We start from the raw sequence: 18,342 nt of genomic DNA, 5'->3' as shown, positions 1-18,342 counted from the left end.
GAAGCCCCGTGAAGCTCTTTTGAGGGCAGCTTAGAGTCAGTAACCCACAGCATAGCAGTGTGGTGATATCCTAATCAAGAGCTTCTGTTTAAGACAATATGGTGAGCTTTTCTACAGCACGGACTCTCACAGCGTTTCTTACCCTTACTCAGCACTCCAGACTCTCCGTAACATGCCTCCAGATTACATTCTCACCTTCACCTCCAAAAACATTCTTGATCCTCGGCACCTCTGGTTGGCTTGCCACTTCCCTGATCAGGAAGTGAACTTTTACATCTCTAGTCTTTGCCTATTTTCTTCATTACAGGCTCAAATTATAATGTCCTTCTTGACATAAGCCACCCATATTCATCTCTCTCTATCCAAATACATCTTGTTCGTCATTATGCAACTGACATAGGTCTTCTTTTCCCAAAGAAAATTAATCCATACTTATTCTCTGCTACATTACCATATACATATGGACCAGTTATTTTTCTCCCTCACCCGTTTCTTCATTCAACATACCTTTGTTGATTTGCCATGGATTGAATACTAATAATCCCAGTCAGAAACTAGGATTAATGGATAGGATAGACCCATTGCACTGGAGGAGTCCCTGCTTACCACTTCTTTGTCATCTGCCTTTGCCTTTGATTGTTATCACTATATCTGTTTCTGCCATGTCTTGAAAAATTCTCTGCCTTATAAGATCCCTTAATCATGTGTAAACTCTTTCTACCAATGCAGTCATGTCCCAGAATCAAACTCTGGGATCATTCCAACAGTGTTCTATTGGACACATGGGGGAAATTTCACTTTTCTTTGCAAACTGTATATTGATCATATACTATTAATGTGATATTTTGGAGAATCAAGACATTTTAGGGCTGGAAGGAATCTTAAAGATAATCTCCAATATTCTTACCTAACAACAGGAAAATGTAGGCATGGGAAGATTAGGTGACTTATTACAAGTCACAGGTTAAGTTACTAATGGAACCAAAACTAGAATCAAAGTTTTAGGTTTCCTTGTTGTTCTCAACAAACTACCCCATCAGTGCGTAACTGAGTCACACGACATCATTGATATAAATAAATAATAAGTCAGCCATCACCTCTGTTTTAAAAGCATTGTATGTTATTTCTTCCAGAAATAGATCAGTGTAGATATAAACATGACAAACTACATCACATTCAAAGAAGAGCAAACTCTTACACATCCAGGTGAAATCATCTAATTAGAGTAAAATTCTAGGAGAATACTAAATTGGAAAAATAAATATAGTTTTTGAGACAATGTCATTTAAAGGGCTAAATAATTTCATTTAAAATAAATCAAACACAGTAATTTTTTAAGATGGTATCATGCAAAGGGGCAGTTTAAACACTTTAATTTCTAAAAGACTAAAGACAGAAGCATATAAGTTTAGTTATTGATAATCTTCAGTGCCAGAGGCATCATTAAGCTATCTGCAGAAAATGGAAAGGGCTCAATAAGATTATGAGCACTGGATCATCACAGTACTAGATATATGCTGAATCACAGATAATCAGAGAGAGAAAGCCATTGGAAATAAAGAACACAGGCGTGTCCAGTCATTTGCTGTGGCTGCTGTCTAGCAAATGGGTGCCTTTGCAGAGACCCTAAAGACTAGCTTGGGTGTAAAAGATATATAAAAAATTCACCCCTGAATTTGGGGTCTTATCTTGAGAAGGTAAAATTAAAAGGGTTAAAGTATTATTAGAATAGATTTAGTTGTTTAAAACACAAGCATATGTGCCTGGAAATAATGAATGGTCATAGTTTGGAGTTAAGAATACAACGCAATTTTTAAGTCACTCAATAACTCTTTAAGTAACTTTTTTTTTTTTTTTAATCAAGGACATGCCAGAGTCAACACAAAGAATGGAAACTTTTCAGGTTAGATAAGGAATCTCTGCTATCTGGGCAGATTACACAGAAGAATAACCTTTTATTTCCTCTTGTTAAGAGCAAACTAAATTCTTCTACACCAATTTTTCATTCCAACAGAGGGAAAAAAAAAAAAAACAAGTTCTAGCTTTGCATTAATAATAGTAATTTATCCACAAACTCCTTTATAAAATTGTCTCCTAACATATTGTCTAAATATCTTTGATAACTAAACTGTTTAACTGATAACTAAACTAAATATCTTTGATAACTAAACTGTTTATTAAACAGTTTTATTCATTGTTTTAAACCTATTTGTTTTTTTTCTTCTAATAAAGATTTAGATTTTAAAAAATTTATCTCCTTGTTAATCCATCAAAACTGAGCAAATTTTACCAACATTTTGACACATTTTATTGCTTTTTTTCCAGAATCATTCTTTGTAGATATGATAATTCAAGGCAAATATAGTTTGGATTTGTTGGCATATTTACTCAGTTTCTATTTCAATTCAAGCTCTGTTCTTTACTATCTCCTTTCACATTCTGGAACAAACCGTATTAACTGAGAACAAAAATACTCTCCTGTTTGATAAGCAAAAACATTTAGTTATAGTTCTTTGCCATGTTTATTTCTAGTTTAATCTCAACAACACATATAAGCCATAATTTTTAATCAAACTTATCATAATCACAATTTTTAGTCAAACTTACTATTCGTTCGGAGAAAAACTGGAAAGTAATCACTGTCTGTCATACATAAGCATTTTGGGAGACCAGCAAAGCTTACACCGCTACATTGTAAGATCTCCATAGCCAAAGGCATACCTTTAACACTTTTGTAGATGGAAAAATATGTTCATTAAAATGACCCAAAGATATAGTCACGTTATTACTGTTATTACTGTTAAAATTAAAAGCAAAGACATACATAACAAATTGGTGTCCCATGTTTCAATATTCTATTTTCCTTAGAAATTAGATATCCATAGATTTTTAGTTATTAACTTGATTTATATTAAAGTTCTAAAATTAATAAATATCTTGCAAATTATGTTTAAACTGACACAGTACAGAACATAATTACAGTTGAATCAAAAAGATTAAGAGTTATAATGCAATATGGTTGAATACGTAATTGCATGTTTTCTTAATCTCAGTATATGGAAGAAACATTAGCTTATCTCACAGTAAACCAGTATAAGAAATTTAGGAATTTAGTATTAACTGGTCTCTTCATTAGAAAATAAATCCAAATCTTAAAAAATAAAATAAAATTGTATGTTTAGTGTCCATACTGAAAAAAGCAAGGAAAAGGTATTCTGTGATTATAAGCTAAAATTACCAAACCAATTCATGTCTAAAGATTCACTTTGATGCTTCTGCGATAACACTGTGAGGAATTTTTTTTCCTTAAAATGTCAGTGCATTCAATATACTAGAGTGCAATTTTTTTATTTTCTTGAAATTCTGGGAATATTAAAATTTTGCAAGTATTTATTATGTCTCTAATTAGAAAATTCTCTTTTTGCCTAAGAGACTTTATAATTTATTAGTATACTCTAGAAGTAGGGAAATATTTAATTTTCTTATCAGTGAGCAGTAAAAGGTTTTTCTCAATTAGATAGCCACCAACAGGACTTGAAACTTTAGTTCTACCAGCCCAGACACAGGGCACTAGAAAATGCAAAGCACACATTCTCAAAGAGTTACTCTACTAATCAATGGAAATAATATTTTGTACATGGATTTGAGCACACCAAAAGACAAACAAACAGTATAGAACGACTAACCATATTCCTTGTCATCTCTCACCCAACAGAGAATAGACTCCCATCATCCTAATAGAGATCCCCTAGTGAACACATCATGAAACCAGATTGCCAATTAGAGCTATCCCAAATAGGGAATAATTTATAGATTATATGACCTTGAGTGGCCTAGGGGTTCAGTACACAAGTCCTTGGAATTGGCTATTTCACACATATTTTTTATACAGGAGAGTTCAGTACCCAGTTGTGGAAGTGGATATTACCTAAACAGTAAGTTAAGCAAAACGATTAGCCAAAAATCCAGAACAATAACAACAAAGCAAACAAACCAGAATAAAAAGCACCAAGTCAGAAGAAAACTGAGAGTCAGAGAAGATAAAGTTCAATTGCTATTTGTGATTTCAGTCCAGAGGCCACTTCCTGGGCAACTCTGTTTAACTAGTTCCAGCAGGTGAGCACACTAGGCATCTTGACGGCAACCTCCAACCCTATCAAAGTGTAATTATTAAGTAGTTGGAAATATGGCTCTCGTACAAACAGAGGGAGCACGTGTTGAAGATTTATTTAGCTCATTTAATGAGAGAAGCATCAAGATGATACAGCTGGTCCAAAAGAGAGGAATAGTTTATATATTTTCTCAGGAAAGACATATGAAATTATTTGGTTAGAGACAAAACTGTTTAATGTCGAGTGGGACAGTAAAACCATAACTTTGAGATTTATTTTTTTTCACTGGACAGAAATCATTTTCATGTCTTCCAAACACAAATCTACAAGTCAACTTACAACTTCATAAATCTGGGCCAAATTAGTAAATTATGGGTCACACAAAGGTATCTCCCCATAGATAGTTAAATTATGCTTTGGTAGGCCTCTTAGGTTATGCCCCAGCACATCACTGAAGAGACATTTAAACTTGAGCTCACTGATCCTTTCCTTGGCTGTGTCCAGTCTACTGATACATTCATCAAAAGCATTCTTCATTTATATTTTAGTGTTTTTGACTTATAGCATTTCCTTTTGATCCTTTCTGCAAATTATCTCTCTGCTCACATTACCCACCTGTCCTTGCATGTTGCCTTTCTTCATTAGATCCCTTAGCATATTAATCATAGTTATTTTAAATTCCCAGTCTAAGAATTCCAAAATGTGTGCCATATCTGAGTCTGGTTCTGATGCTTGCTCTGTCTCTTCAGACTTTTTTGCTTTTTAGCATGTCTTACAATTCCTGGCTGAAAGCTGTATATGATATAAAAGGAACTGGGATAAATAGGTCTTTGATGTGAGGTTTTATATTTATCTGACTAAGAGTCAGATTGTGTTTACTGTATGCTGTAGCTGTAGTTATCAGAGAATATTTCCTCTAGGATCCTTTTTATGTCTATTCTGTTGTCTTTGGGTTTTCCTAGAGACTCCTCAAATAGAGCCTGAGGCCTGTAGTACTTTTAGCTGTAATCCCTTTTCTTATGCAGAAGCCCTATCGATGTGATGTTAGGTGTAGGGAAGGAGAGGCATTCTGTAGTCCATGATTAGGTCTCAGTCTTTTCTGGAGCCTGAGTTGCGCATTTCCCTTCCCCCAGGTTAGTTAGGCTTTGGTAAAACCCCAATCAGTGAGGCTCTGGTAAAACAGTTTCCCTTGACAGCAGGCCTTGTGCAGGAGAACGGAGAGCTCTGGGCATATGTGAGAGGGCTCACTTTCCCCCTGTCTGTGCCAGCAGCATCGGGGATAGTGAGAACCTGGTGGGGTTGCAGGAGGAAAAACTCATGAAAGTGCGGGGCTCCCCCTGAAGTTTTTAACTCTCAAGGTAGTCCACTCTGAATCTCCAGCACTCATCAATTAACAACTTTAAGTCTTCCTACTGATAATTGGCTCCAGATGGGCCTCCTGCTTCTGGGCATCTGTTTTCGGTTAGCTATGATCCTCTGTAGCCACCTCTTTGTCTCCTGGGGACAGCAGCTTACCCTGTGACATCAAGTCTCTGAGGGATCTAAGAAAAGTTGTTGATTTTCAGTTTAAGTTTCTTTCTTGTTGGGAAGATAGGAGTGGTAACTTCCAAGCTCTTTATATATCAGATTGGAACCACAATGAGAGTAATAATCAGCCTCACAGATTTGCTGTGATAATGACATTAAATGTATTAGATAAGTTAATAGTTAAGGCATGGCATATAAGTAGCAGTTAATCAATGACAGATATGTTTATTAATATCCCTAAAGCTGTTCTTTTTTTTTTTTTAAATGAGACAAAATCGCTCGATAAAAAAAAGTCAGCGTATGATCAACGAATGTTGGAATATGGCAGGTGTTTCTCACTGGCCGCTCTTCAGGGTGTGAGATCACTGCTCCAACTTGTGTCATCTGGAGAGCCCCACCCAAATTTTCCCAAATGAAAATATTTAGTCAGTGTCTAGGCGTCATATGAAAAAGAAAAGAAAACTAATCTTCATCATAAAGTGAAATATTCCAAATATTACCAAATTATCAACATTACGTAAAAAAAGAATGGTTCTAAAAAAATGCCAGTGCCTCAGTTACATTTCCTATGCAAAAGGACCATTCTACAGAAGGCCCTTTCTAAAGAAAATGGGTTAATATATGAAATACAAAGTCTGGCTCATAGGAGGCACTCAGTAAATACAGGTTTTATCCTTAACCTAATCTCCTCCTTCCTTTCCCCTAGTGAGGCCAAATTAAAGTGAATTCTTCGGATTAAATGAAGAATTTTGAAAAGCAAGAGTGTAATTTAGTGAATTTGTCAATATTGGAAATTCAAAGATATTAGTATAGTTAATCTTAGTGTATTCTAATTTCTTAAACTATATCTGAATGTTATTATTTACATTTATTATCTTATACTCTCCATTTTATGACCATCAAATTATAAGGAGTATTATTTATAAGTGATATCTATTGAAAGCATCATCTGTGTCACTAAATACCAGAGATATCATTTGTCATTTCTCCTTGAGGGTAATAAGCCATCTTTTCTTAGGGAGAAGAAAGGTGGTCCTATGGGAGATGCAGATGGTGCCTCAATGAAGACCTTGAGTCCCTTGAACATTTCTTGTCTTCATCAATAAACATTTAACTACTTACTCAATTTTTTACCTTTTTCAAAATATAAAACAATGTATCAATAGTGTAGCATTCCACAGACATGGTGGTCCAGCATCTATCATTCAAAATTATCCACAAGTATAAAGATATCTAGATCCTTGCTACTCATAGTGTAACCCATATACCAACAGCATTGGTGTATTAGTTATCCCCACTGCATAACAAATACTCCAAAACTTAACAAGGTAAACAACAAACGTGTTATCTCACAGTTTCTATGAGTCAGAAGTCTGGGCACAGATAAACTGAGTGACTCTGGATTAGGGTCTCTTCCAAGTCTGCAATCAGCACGTCAGTTGGGGCTGCTGTCACATCAAGGCCCTATTCAGGGAGCATCTGCTTCCAAGCTCACTCACATGGCCAGTAGCACATGGCAGCCCTAGCGCCTTGCTAGCTGTTGTCCTGAGATATCAGTTCCTTATCATGGAGATCTCACAATAGGACAGTTCACAGCCTGGCAGATGGCTCTCCTCAGAGCAAGCGGGAGAGTATACCCAAGACAGAAAGCACAGTCTTTTTGTAACCTTTTCTCAGAAGTGACATCCCATCATCTTTGCCATATTCTGTTCCTGAGAAACTAGTCAATAGGTCCAGTCTGCACTCAAGGGCAGGGAACTACACAAGGATGTAGATCCCAGGAGAGAGGGGGTTTATTGGGAGATATCTTAGAGGCTGCCCACCTGTACTGGCATCCACTGGGAACTTGTTAGAAATGCAGGATCACAGAACTAGTGAAGAGAATCTGAATTTTAACAGGATTCCAAGGTGATCCATATGTCAAGAAGCACTGCTCTAAGGAGCAAGGGCCAGGTGCTTTATTCTGTTGCAGAGGCTGCTTCCTGACTTAATTTTACTCACTGGTGAATGTTACTTTCTAACAATTGCAAAGATTAATTTTCCTTGCAACTCAGTTCTCTCATACTCAAGAAAAAGGAAAAAATGTAGGGTTCCTGAAGGACTACTGGGCTGCAGATAGCAGATCAGAAAGAGTTGAGGGACTGAGGAAGAAAAGGGGAGCAAAAGGACTGTGACAAACAGATCTAATATCAATATCCAGTAATTACTGAAAGAGAAGATTGAGCATTTGTACACGTAGGGATGTTCAGGACCATGGGAAAAAAGGACTAATGTCCTATTCCCTCAACAGCCCTTAAGTGCATTGCTGAATAATTCTGAATTAGAAATACTCTGTTTATGGTGGTGGCCTCTTACTACTTGATTCTGCTTGGGTCTACTTCCGTCTGTTTACCAACATAGAGAAGTTCACAGCATATTTTAGAAATAAACTATCAAAAATTATAATATAGAAATGCAAATACTTAAGTGAGTTTTAGGCATCTTAATTATTCCTTTTCCAAATACATTTTATATCTCAATGATGCTTAAAGAATAATCTACATTCATTATTTGAAACCTTCCCATAAAAAAACACTAATAACTTTGGTATAAATATTTTATATCTCCTTCAAATTCTTCTTAGGGGAAAAGATAAAATTCCATTGAGCTTGTAATCCTCCATTAAAAAATGGCCTAAGGGGAAAAATGAAAATCTCTAATCTACTTTTCACAAACATAGTAGATTAGGGAAAGCCTCTATTCTATACCTTCAGTGGTAGACTGGAGCCGACTCCTACTTGGGTGTGGGAGATGTTTGTTAAATTTTTAGTAGTTTTACATACTAGTTTTTAATCACAGTCACAATTAAAACTTAAAGTATGTATATAAACCTACAAATTAATAATTTATACGAAAAAACAAAGGTAACAAATACTCAAAATCATCACTTTGTAATTATTTTCTACACTTTACGATTAATCTTTTTTTTAGGTTATTTAAAACATCTGTTGTATCTACAGGGTTTTCACACTACATAATGCTGTACTACTGAGCATCTCTTACGAACCCTGTTCAGTGACATCACATTGGTAGCTTGAAACTGGCCATGGTAGGAGTATTTACAGCACAGAAATTGGAAAATGCTATAAATCAGAACCTGACTTAATTTTGTTGATTGTCCTCAAGACAGGGAAATGTTAATACTACAGATTCAGCTTAAAAGTGTGTCATGTCCTTAGCTATTACATTATCAATAGCACACAAAAAAATTGGTAAATACTCTTCATGCAGTCAAAAACTATTATCCGGTTCAGCAAAATTGCTCCCATCACTGACAAACCAGTAAAGTTCAGACGTAACTCGTGCTAAGGCTGAAACAGGCTTCAGTTTAATGAATATAATTTGTACTAGGGTAAAAAATACTTTAACAACAGATCACGTATCAGATTTAAGGATGAAAAATTATTTAGAAAAGAGTAGGTGGATTGGGATCAATTCTATTTGTTAAATTATGGTTGAAACTGAAACCACAAGTTGCTGTACATACAAGAATTCAACAAAAATGAACAAAAGCAGTCTCTGAGAATCAATTAGTTACAGAATACGGAATTTATAATAAAAGGTACTGTATATTTTAGTGTTATTTGTGAAGAGTGTGCTACACATCTTTTGTATCAGAACAGGTTCTACTACATGCAAGTATGCATGTTTGTGTGTGTGTACGTCTGTGCGTAGTTTTGCCAGGGAGCCAATTATTTAACATCTACCAGCACACCACCCTCTCCTTCCCTCCCAAGGGAAACATGGCCACTACAAATCACAGAGGGGTACATTACCATATCCTAGTCTTCCATGTAAAAATATCATTTTAAGTTCTAAATTTAAAAAAATGCACATGCAGAGAGAACATTTATTATAAGTTAGTGGAAACACTTCTTCGCTGGTCTGTGTTCTGCTACAAATGTGGGGAGTCCATGTTTTAGTGACATCATTCCAAATGAACTTCAGCTCAGGTGATTTACAGTCTCTTACATTAGCCAAAATTACACTTTGCATATACATATTAAAAGCTCTCAGGAAAACAATTTTCACTGTACTAGGATGTGGAAAAGGAAATGACGTCATAGGCATCTAAGTATCAACTGGACCTAAAACCTGACCGAATAAGGCTGAAAAGCTCTCTGTTTTACTTTGGTAATCAGAGGACTCACCAGCAGACACTATACAGATCTCATGAGCAGGCAGGCCTGGTGGCAGGAATTTATGTTCAAGATTCAGGGGAGTCACATGTGCCCCTTTCAAATAAACCAGATGCAACTTTCTAATTTATCAAAACAACATCAATCGGTCAGCTGTGCTGATGACAGTGTTTTTATGTAGTTATTTAGTCTTTGGGGAAATTACTCTTCTGTGAGGTTTCAAGAAAAAAGTGAACTGTTTTAGTTAATGTTCAATTCCACATAAAAACAACTCAAATGGAGGAAGACGAAGCCGACTGATATAAAAATGGAATCCTTTGTTGCCCAGTTCAAAACAAATTCTGTTGTAAATTTTGAACTGGCTAAGAAAGCAGAGGAAAGCTTTGGCAGAATAACACTGACTTGTAAATGCTACAGGCTCTTCTCCTAAAGCATTCTAAACCAAAAGCAGTGGGTGCAAATACTGTAGAGTGTCTTCTCAGACTGTAAAGAGACAGTGATATTCTTATGGGTCCTCTGAGAGAACAGTTAGAGGAGTGCTTTAGAATTACAGCTATTCATAAAACTGCTGGAAATTTTAAGGATGAGTAGGCAGAGCATCTCCTGTATTCATCAAACTGAGGATGAGAATTTGGCAAATCTGAAGAGGGAGCAAATTTAGACACGAGGAGGTTATATAAAGGGAATACCCAGATAAACTGGGATAAACTGCTGGAAAATCAATATTCTAAGCACCTTTACAACAGCTCTTTAAATGAGTACACATAGATGCTTTTGAATTTTTTTTTTGTATATTTAGAAATAAATATGGCTAGAAAAGAGGCCACCCACTAACTACAAATTTGAAAAAAATGCCGATTGGTTTCTTCTACTTACACACTAGGATTAGAGCATCACATTGAAAGGTAAATCTTATTTATTTTCCTTTCTTCATGTGCATGATTATGAACTTGCTTGCAAAGTAGTCTTTCTTCTAATTCATATAACAGCTTTCTGGACATTTGGGATTTGGGTCATGGATACTGTGGATTTTACAGTAGGGATTTATAACTGGGAGATGGCTTGCTTTCATCTGATTAGTCAATTCCCATAAATAAAAGGATAAAAATGGCGCAGGAGAGCTTTGTGAGAGAGATGAACACACGGCGCTGTGCAAGCCTGCATGATGACAAGGTGGAGGGAGCAACGTCCCTATTTGGCAGATACGTCCAGCAGCTCATGTGCACATTTCAGTTAATATACAGACCTATTAAAGATGATATGTATGTTTATCTTGGAGCAGACACAAATACGATTTTTAGTGAAACTTAAATGTCAAAAGCTAAAATTACTGTTACCACACAATTTCTGATAAGGTGATTAAAATTCACATGGAGAGCTCAAACTTTAGCCATGAGTTTTTTACTAGCTAAGTAATTTGCCGGAGATGGAGCAGCAAATTGATTGGTCTGTCTCCTGTAGAGCTTGCATGGTTCTCTAGTCGTAGAAACAATTTTGTAATCAAATGGCCACAGGAATGACAATCAGAGACTATGTTAGAATGAAGAGTAATCCTGAGACAATCTGATCTACAGAATCTTCTTAGCAAATAACATTTTCAATGAAACCTCAATATAAAAAGCAGACAAAAGTGACAGGTGGATTCCTCAGTTGAATTAAATCTTCATTATTGGGCAGAAATTAGTCTTTGTTCACAGACTGCTTTCCTACGTTCACTGGATCCTGTGGCTCACTGGAGCTCAGAATAAACCCCCAGGATTCTTCTTCATGTGTACGGAAGTTGTATATGCCAAGCCACCTTGCCCAAAGGTCAACAGGTAGATGGTGGCAGTGGCAGGCCAGAGCCCTGTCCTGTGTTCCTCACACCATCACCAAAGAAGTCAACTTAGTTGGCAACTCCCTGATTAAATGAAAATGTGACCACCTTCTCTCTTTCTTGGATTCCACTGAGCCAATTCATAACCTTTGTATTCTTGCAGTATTAAAATGATAGTCTGGACAAAAACACAGATCTGGAAAAGTTTATTATTAAGAATATTTGCAAGATCTTTTCTGACCCACCTCCTAGAGTAATGAAAATAAAAACAAAAATAAACCAACGGGTCCTAATGAAACTTCAAAGCTTTTGCACAGCAAAGGAAACCATAAACAAGATGAGAAAACAACCCTCAGAATGGGAGAAAATATTTGCAAACAAAGCAGCAAAGGATTAATCTCCAAAATATACAAACAGCTCACGGAGCTCAATATCAAAAAAACAAACAATCCAATTAAAAATTGGGCAGAAGACCTAAATAGACATTTCACCAAAGAAGACATACAGATGGCCAAGAGGCCCACGAAAAGATGCTCAACATCACTAATCGTTAGAGAAATGCAAATCAAAACTACATATCACCTTACACCAGTCAGAATGGCCATCATCACAAAATCTACAAACAATAAATGCCAGAGAGGGTGTGGAGAAAAGGGAACCCTCTTGCACTGTTGGTGGGAATGTAAATTGATGCAGCCGTTATGGAGAACAGTATGGAGGTTCCTTAAAAAACTAAAAATAGAACTACCATATAACCCAGCAATCCCAAAGTACTGGGCATATACCCTGAGAAAACCATAACTCAAAAGGACACATGTAACCCAATGTTCATTGCAGCACTATTTACAATAGCCAGGACATGGAAACAACCTAAAAGTCCAATGATAGATGAATAGATAAAGAAGAGGTGGTACATATATACAATGGAATATTACTCAGCCATAAAAAGGAATGAAATTGGGTCATTTGCAGAGATGTGGATGGACCTTGAGTCTGTCATACAAAGTGAAGTAAGCCAGAAAGAGAAAAACAAATATCGTATACTAACGCATATATGTGGAATCTAGAAAAATGGTACAGATGAACCTATTTGTAGGGTAGGAATGGAGACGCAGATGTAGAGAACGGACATGTGGACACAGAGGGGTAAGGGGAGGGTGGGACGAATTGGGAGATTAGGTTTGACATAAGTACACTACCATGTGTAAAATAGATAACAGTGGGAACCTGCTATATAGCACAGGGAGCTCAGCTCGGGAGGGAGGTCCAAGAGGACGGGGATATAGGTAGACATATAGCTGATTCATTTCACTGTACAGCAGAAACTAACACAACATTGTAAAGCGATTTTACTCCAATTAAAAAAAAAAAGAATATTTGCTCTTTCAAGACCCCCCATTTCAATTTCTACCCTAGACCCAGTTCATTGCTTGTTCAAAAATGATATGAAATTTCAGGCTTCATTCAGTCTAGAGTTGAGAGACTTGTTAGGATACAATCCTAAAGCATGAGAGACTTATGAAGTACAAAGATGGGTTGCATTGCAATAACTGTAATGGCCAGAGTGGACAAGTGAAGGGGAAAAGAGGAAAGGACATTGACATCTCTTTGCATCAACGAATGAAAACCTTACAAACAAATTTTTTTTGATAATGTCCTATTTGTTTGTTCCCTTTAACTTTTTTCACCAAGTGTTCACAGAACAAGTGTGCTGTGCTAGTATCAGTTATTACCTCGGAACAAACAGAGTAATGTTTGGAGTGTGATTCACCCCATGAAGTCCACTTCCTTTCAGAGATACTATCTTGTGATCTGTACATGTAAGCTAGGAATAACCTTGCCCCAGTTATTCAGTGTTTGAATTCTGTGAATGAATGGGAATGGGATTTCATGCTGGATTTGCTTCAATACTGCAAAGCTCTTTCCTGAAGTTACCTTATTCTTTCCCTTCAAGTATCATATCACAGCAAAACCCAAGAGAGGGGCGTCCCTGACAGATGGTTCAACCTGAAGCAATCATTCAGCCCTTGGACAAATACTAATTGTATACCTACTATGTGTCAAGCACTCTTGTAGGTCTTGGGCACAGAGTGGTGAAGAGGACAGACCAAGTCCCCTTCACTGTGATGCTTACAAGCTCATGTGGGATACAGAAAATAATAAGTAAACAATAATAAGCAGGATGATTTCCACTAGTCATAAGTATTATGAGGGAACATAAAAACATAGAAATGTGTACAACTAAGCATGGGGACTGGATACCATGATTGATCAGAAAGGGGCTCTCCAAGGAGGAGAAAGGGGCTCTCCTCAGGGATATTGGGATACTGGGATCTTATATGACCTCAAGTGAGAAAACCACACATATTTCTGCCCCAGGGGCAAGTCTACTGTCTTTTTAATGCATGGCCAGACTTCCTAAGGACTGACATAGTAACAGTGAGGAAAGGCAGGGCAGCTACTGGAGACAGAAGCCACACTGTGATTTAGTCCTGTGGTGAATTGTTCCTACTTTGAAGGTTCATTCGCAGTAGCATAATCGCACCTTAGTTCCAGGAGAAAGCAGTGTGAAGTGGCCTGGAGCGCCAGGTAATGGGCAGGAAGCCGTGGGCTCCCACGGTGGGAAGCTGTTTACTCTCTCCGCAGGAGGACACGGGGTTAGACACAGTTAAGTCTGTAATCATTATCAGCCAGATCAACACGTTCTAAGTGACTTGCTTTTGTCATTTTTCCCCTAACGGCGGTTCAATGGCCTGTGAATGTTTGCTTTCAGAAGAAAAGAATTTTTTTTTATTTCAATAAATCATTCATGGTCAAAGGAAGCTTTTGTTACTTCAGCGTCTACTCCCCTCTCATTCATATTGCTCAACAAAACTGAACAATTTTTATGTGATGCAGCCGCTGTGTAGCTCAGACAAAAACTGCTGGAAAAAAACTATCCTAAGTATGTTTTAGCCCCCAGTTGATACAGTTGCTGGGAATGTGTATTATTGTTGTCTCAAGAGCTGAACTTTCTCAGATCCTAAAATTATGACTATTTCCAAAAAAAAAGCAATCCATGCTTAAGACAGACCTTAAGAGATGTACGAAATGTAAGACACGGCTTCTTTAAGGAACTGAAAGCTTACGTGAAGAACCAGTGAGAAGACACAATAATAGGTAGCAACATAAGTGTACAAAATTAAGGTATACTGTTAGATACAAACTAAAAGGACGGAGAGGTTAAGCAGGCCAGCAGAAGAGGCTAGAATCAGCAAGTGGTGCTTGATGGGAGAAGTAGGACCTCAAGAAAGGGGAGGAACTGGAGAGCAAGAGAGTCAAGTATTTCAAGTGAGGGGAGTAACAAGGAACGCGCCCAGAGCTGGGCACATGCGGGAACATTTTCACAGGACAGGGTGGGGATGTGAACAAATGCAGCTGTGTTTCGTTTGCGGAGCTGTCGGGAAATGGTCACACCTCTATTGCACCATGCCTACAATGGGCACAGCAAGTTTTATCAGCTACAGATGACTAACTGAAGAATTTTGTAAGAATATGGCTCCTATTTATTTTCTAGGCTCCTTAGTGGATGTAAGCAAACTGTGGATGATTTGTAAATATTTGTTGTATTGCTTGTAATTTGAACAGTATCTTGATGACTCATGGAGTATGGGGAGTATTTGAATATGAAGATTGCCAAAAAACATCCTTCCCCCACACAACATTACTGCAAGGTCATTGAGACAACACCACAAATAGAAAAGCATCTCAAGACTTACTAAGTTCTGCTCATGAATACCTCAGAGAGAAATGACTGTCATTGCTGACCCCCTATGCATTTTTGGTGCATTTCTCAGGGAAGATAAGGTAGTCACCCAAGTTACTTTATTTAATATCCTAGCAAAATTAAGGGTTTTTAAATTGTACTTCATGCTTTTTATATTTATACATACATACGTATGTGTGTGCATATACATGCACACACATTTCAACCTATAATCTTACATCTTTGAAGTCACTGTAGAAATTCCATCTGTCCCAATATCTGTTTATCATATTCACTCAATCCAAAGTTCCCCTTCAGTTATAGATTAACTCCTACCCAGGAAATACTTTTACAATACGAATGCATACATCTGAAGACAATAGGCTTCTTTCTCCCTTATGGCTTGAGTCACTCACGACTGAGTGCCTTTGAGAATTCTAGAAACCCACAAATCTGAATTAGTCCTGGGTCTTAGAGAGAGAATCAGCAAAGTCCAGCCTCTTGGGTTAAAGACCCCAACAGAAGAAACTGGAATCCCTTTCAAACAATAATGAGTGTGACTAGGACCTCTGGTGGCCAAATTTGTCTCTGCCTCCCTGTCCAGGCCCTGGCATTTTTGTAGGAGCCTTATTTCTTCAGTTCCGACAAGAACAAGGGCTATCATGAGACTTCTTGCAGCCTCTCTTTCCCCACCTTCCCCAGAACAACCACACCCTTGATGTTAACATATATTCCCATTGAACTGTAGGGCCTACAAAGAAATTCTGCTTTGTGGCTGAGAAGACAGATTTCTCTGAAGTAACTCAAAACATTCAAAAACACTATACACCTAGAAAGCACTATGGGAAGTTCTACTCCCCAGAGTCTCATATCCAATTTTGATTGGGACTTCCCTAGACAAATTTGAAGGAAATAATCAGATCTACAGAAAACATCTGTACATTCATTGTGTAGAGTGGACTGGCCTCATGTATCAGCACACTTCTGGATTCAGGGAATATTAAAACACTTTGGTTCTTCTTAAAAATAAAAGCATTATTCAGCATTATATATTTGTCAATATAATCATAAAAAGTGCAGACCTTGGGGCTTCCCTGGTGGCACAGTGGTTGAGAGTCCGCCTGCCGATGCAGGGGACGTGGGTTCGTGCCCCGGTCCGGGAGGATCCCACATGCCGCGGAGCGGCTGGGCCTGTGAGCCATGGCCGCTGAGCCTGCGTGTCCGGAGCCTGTGCTCCGCTACGGGAGAGGCCGCAACAGTGAGAGGCCCGCATACCGCAAAAATAAATAAATAAATAAAAAGTGCAGACCTTTTCTGTACTCTGAACTTTTTTTTCCCTAGATTTCAGTTTCTTCATCTAAAAAATGGGGATAAAAATAATAATACCTATGGCACAGGGTTACTGTTATAATGTAATGAGCGTTAGGTTTTGTAATGGTGCTTGCCACATCACCACTCAAAAAATAGGAGCTGCTGCAATGACGATGATGATTCCTTAATTTATACATTCCTCTTCTCCCCACCTCTCAATGTCCACACACATGCTCTCAATTAACATGGATAATCTGACCAGAGAGAGAATAAGATTCTTGACAGAATCTGACATTCAATAGGTTACTTCCAGGCAGCTTGGTCAGGGTCAGGGATGCAGCTGGAGTTTTATCGTGCTTTTGGCGCCTGATGGGGCTGACAGGAAGTGAGTTCTTTGATTAAGACGTCTACCATTTGTCAGCAGTTTTCAAAAAGATCCTGCACTCAAGTGAATTTGTATTTTATTCTATGAATTTAAAATCATGGACTGCAGAAGACAGAATTTAAATGCCTTTTGGGTCTTTCAAGAACACAGAGTAACTGGCAGGTCTCTCCTCTCTCCTTGTCCTCCGTAGGTTAACCTCAGAGCCACAGACGGCAGGCTCATGCGCCAGTTGCTCCTCATTAACGAGAGCATTGAGTCCATCAAGTGGATGATTGAAGAGAAAGCCACCATCACCAGCCGAGGCAGCAGTCTCAGTGGCAGCCTGTGCAGCTTACTGGAGAGTCAGAGCACCTCCTTATATGGCAGCTACAACAGCCTCCACGATGGCAGCGACGGGCTCGATGGCATCTCCGTGGGGAGCTACCTGGACACTTTGGCAGACGATGTCCCAGGCCATCAGACCCCGTCAGACTTGGACCAGTTCAGTGACAACTCAGTCATAGGGGACTCACACGCACTGCACAAGCGTCCCAAATTGGATTCTGAATACTACTGCTTTGGCTAATGACCCAGTTTTTTGCATGGGATTGGTGTGCAATTAACTTGTATTTATCCTTCTCCGCTGCTATATTTTTGGTGTGATTTTTTTTAAATATGACAACCTTTTAAAAAGAAGCTTATTTTGGACGGCTTGATGGTATTTCTGTTGCTCCTAGTATTTCTCACCTGGACTGATTAATCTTTGTCTCTCTTATGTCTCTATTTTTATTTATTACAGTGATTTTTCTCCCTTCTTTCACAGCGGCACAAATAAGGTAGGGGGAAAAGAATAAGCAATAATTATGTTTTTGCTTCTGTTTTCAGGGCAAGGGGTCAGGGATTACAAGATAAACTTTGCTAAATTTTACAATAAACCAAAGTCTGATAGTAGCTAATTTTGTTGCTTGTATTCTTAAATGTTTCAGAGATTCATTTTCCAGAAGACACTGAGGTTTATTACTGTTTGTATGTTAGGTTGAACAAAATGCTCGGGACAAAGCTAGGCATTATTTCTAGGCCACAATGTCCTAGCGGGAAGTCAACAATACTGTTAGTCACACACTTCTCATGACAATCATTTGGAAGCCCCAACTCTATGCAATCTGTTCAGTTAAATTTGCTGTTCATAGATCAGCATTTTGTCATCAGTGATTCTAACTCAAGCTGCAGACTAAGTTGTGCAATTATATATATGATTCTCCCAAATTTCAAAGAATAATTGAGATTAG

General features: G+C 37.8%; 1 protein-coding gene across 1 annotated transcript in view; it reads left to right on the top strand.

The window, feature by feature from the left end:
* Positions 1–18,002, top strand: part of LURAP1L (leucine rich adaptor protein 1 like) — a 44,891-nt gene extending 26,889 nt beyond the window's left edge. Inside the window, exon 2 of the mRNA XM_029202755.1 lies at positions 17,265–18,002. Coding sequence (XP_029058588.1) covers positions 17,265–17,639 — 375 coding nt within the window. The 3' untranslated portion in view covers positions 17,640–18,002. The remainder of the gene's footprint in view (positions 1–17,264) is intronic.
* Positions 18,003–18,342: the final 340 nt, after the last annotated feature.

Source organism: Monodon monoceros, unplaced genomic scaffold, assembly GCF_005190385.1.
Source record: "Monodon monoceros isolate NGI ecotype Baffin Bay Population unplaced genomic scaffold, NGI_Narwhal_1 Super_Scaffold_5, whole genome shotgun sequence".
Lineage (NCBI taxonomy): Eukaryota > Metazoa > Chordata > Mammalia > Artiodactyla > Monodontidae > Monodon > Monodon monoceros.
The sequence above is the reverse complement of the archived record's forward strand: the minus strand, read 5'-3'. Positions and strand labels throughout refer to the sequence as shown.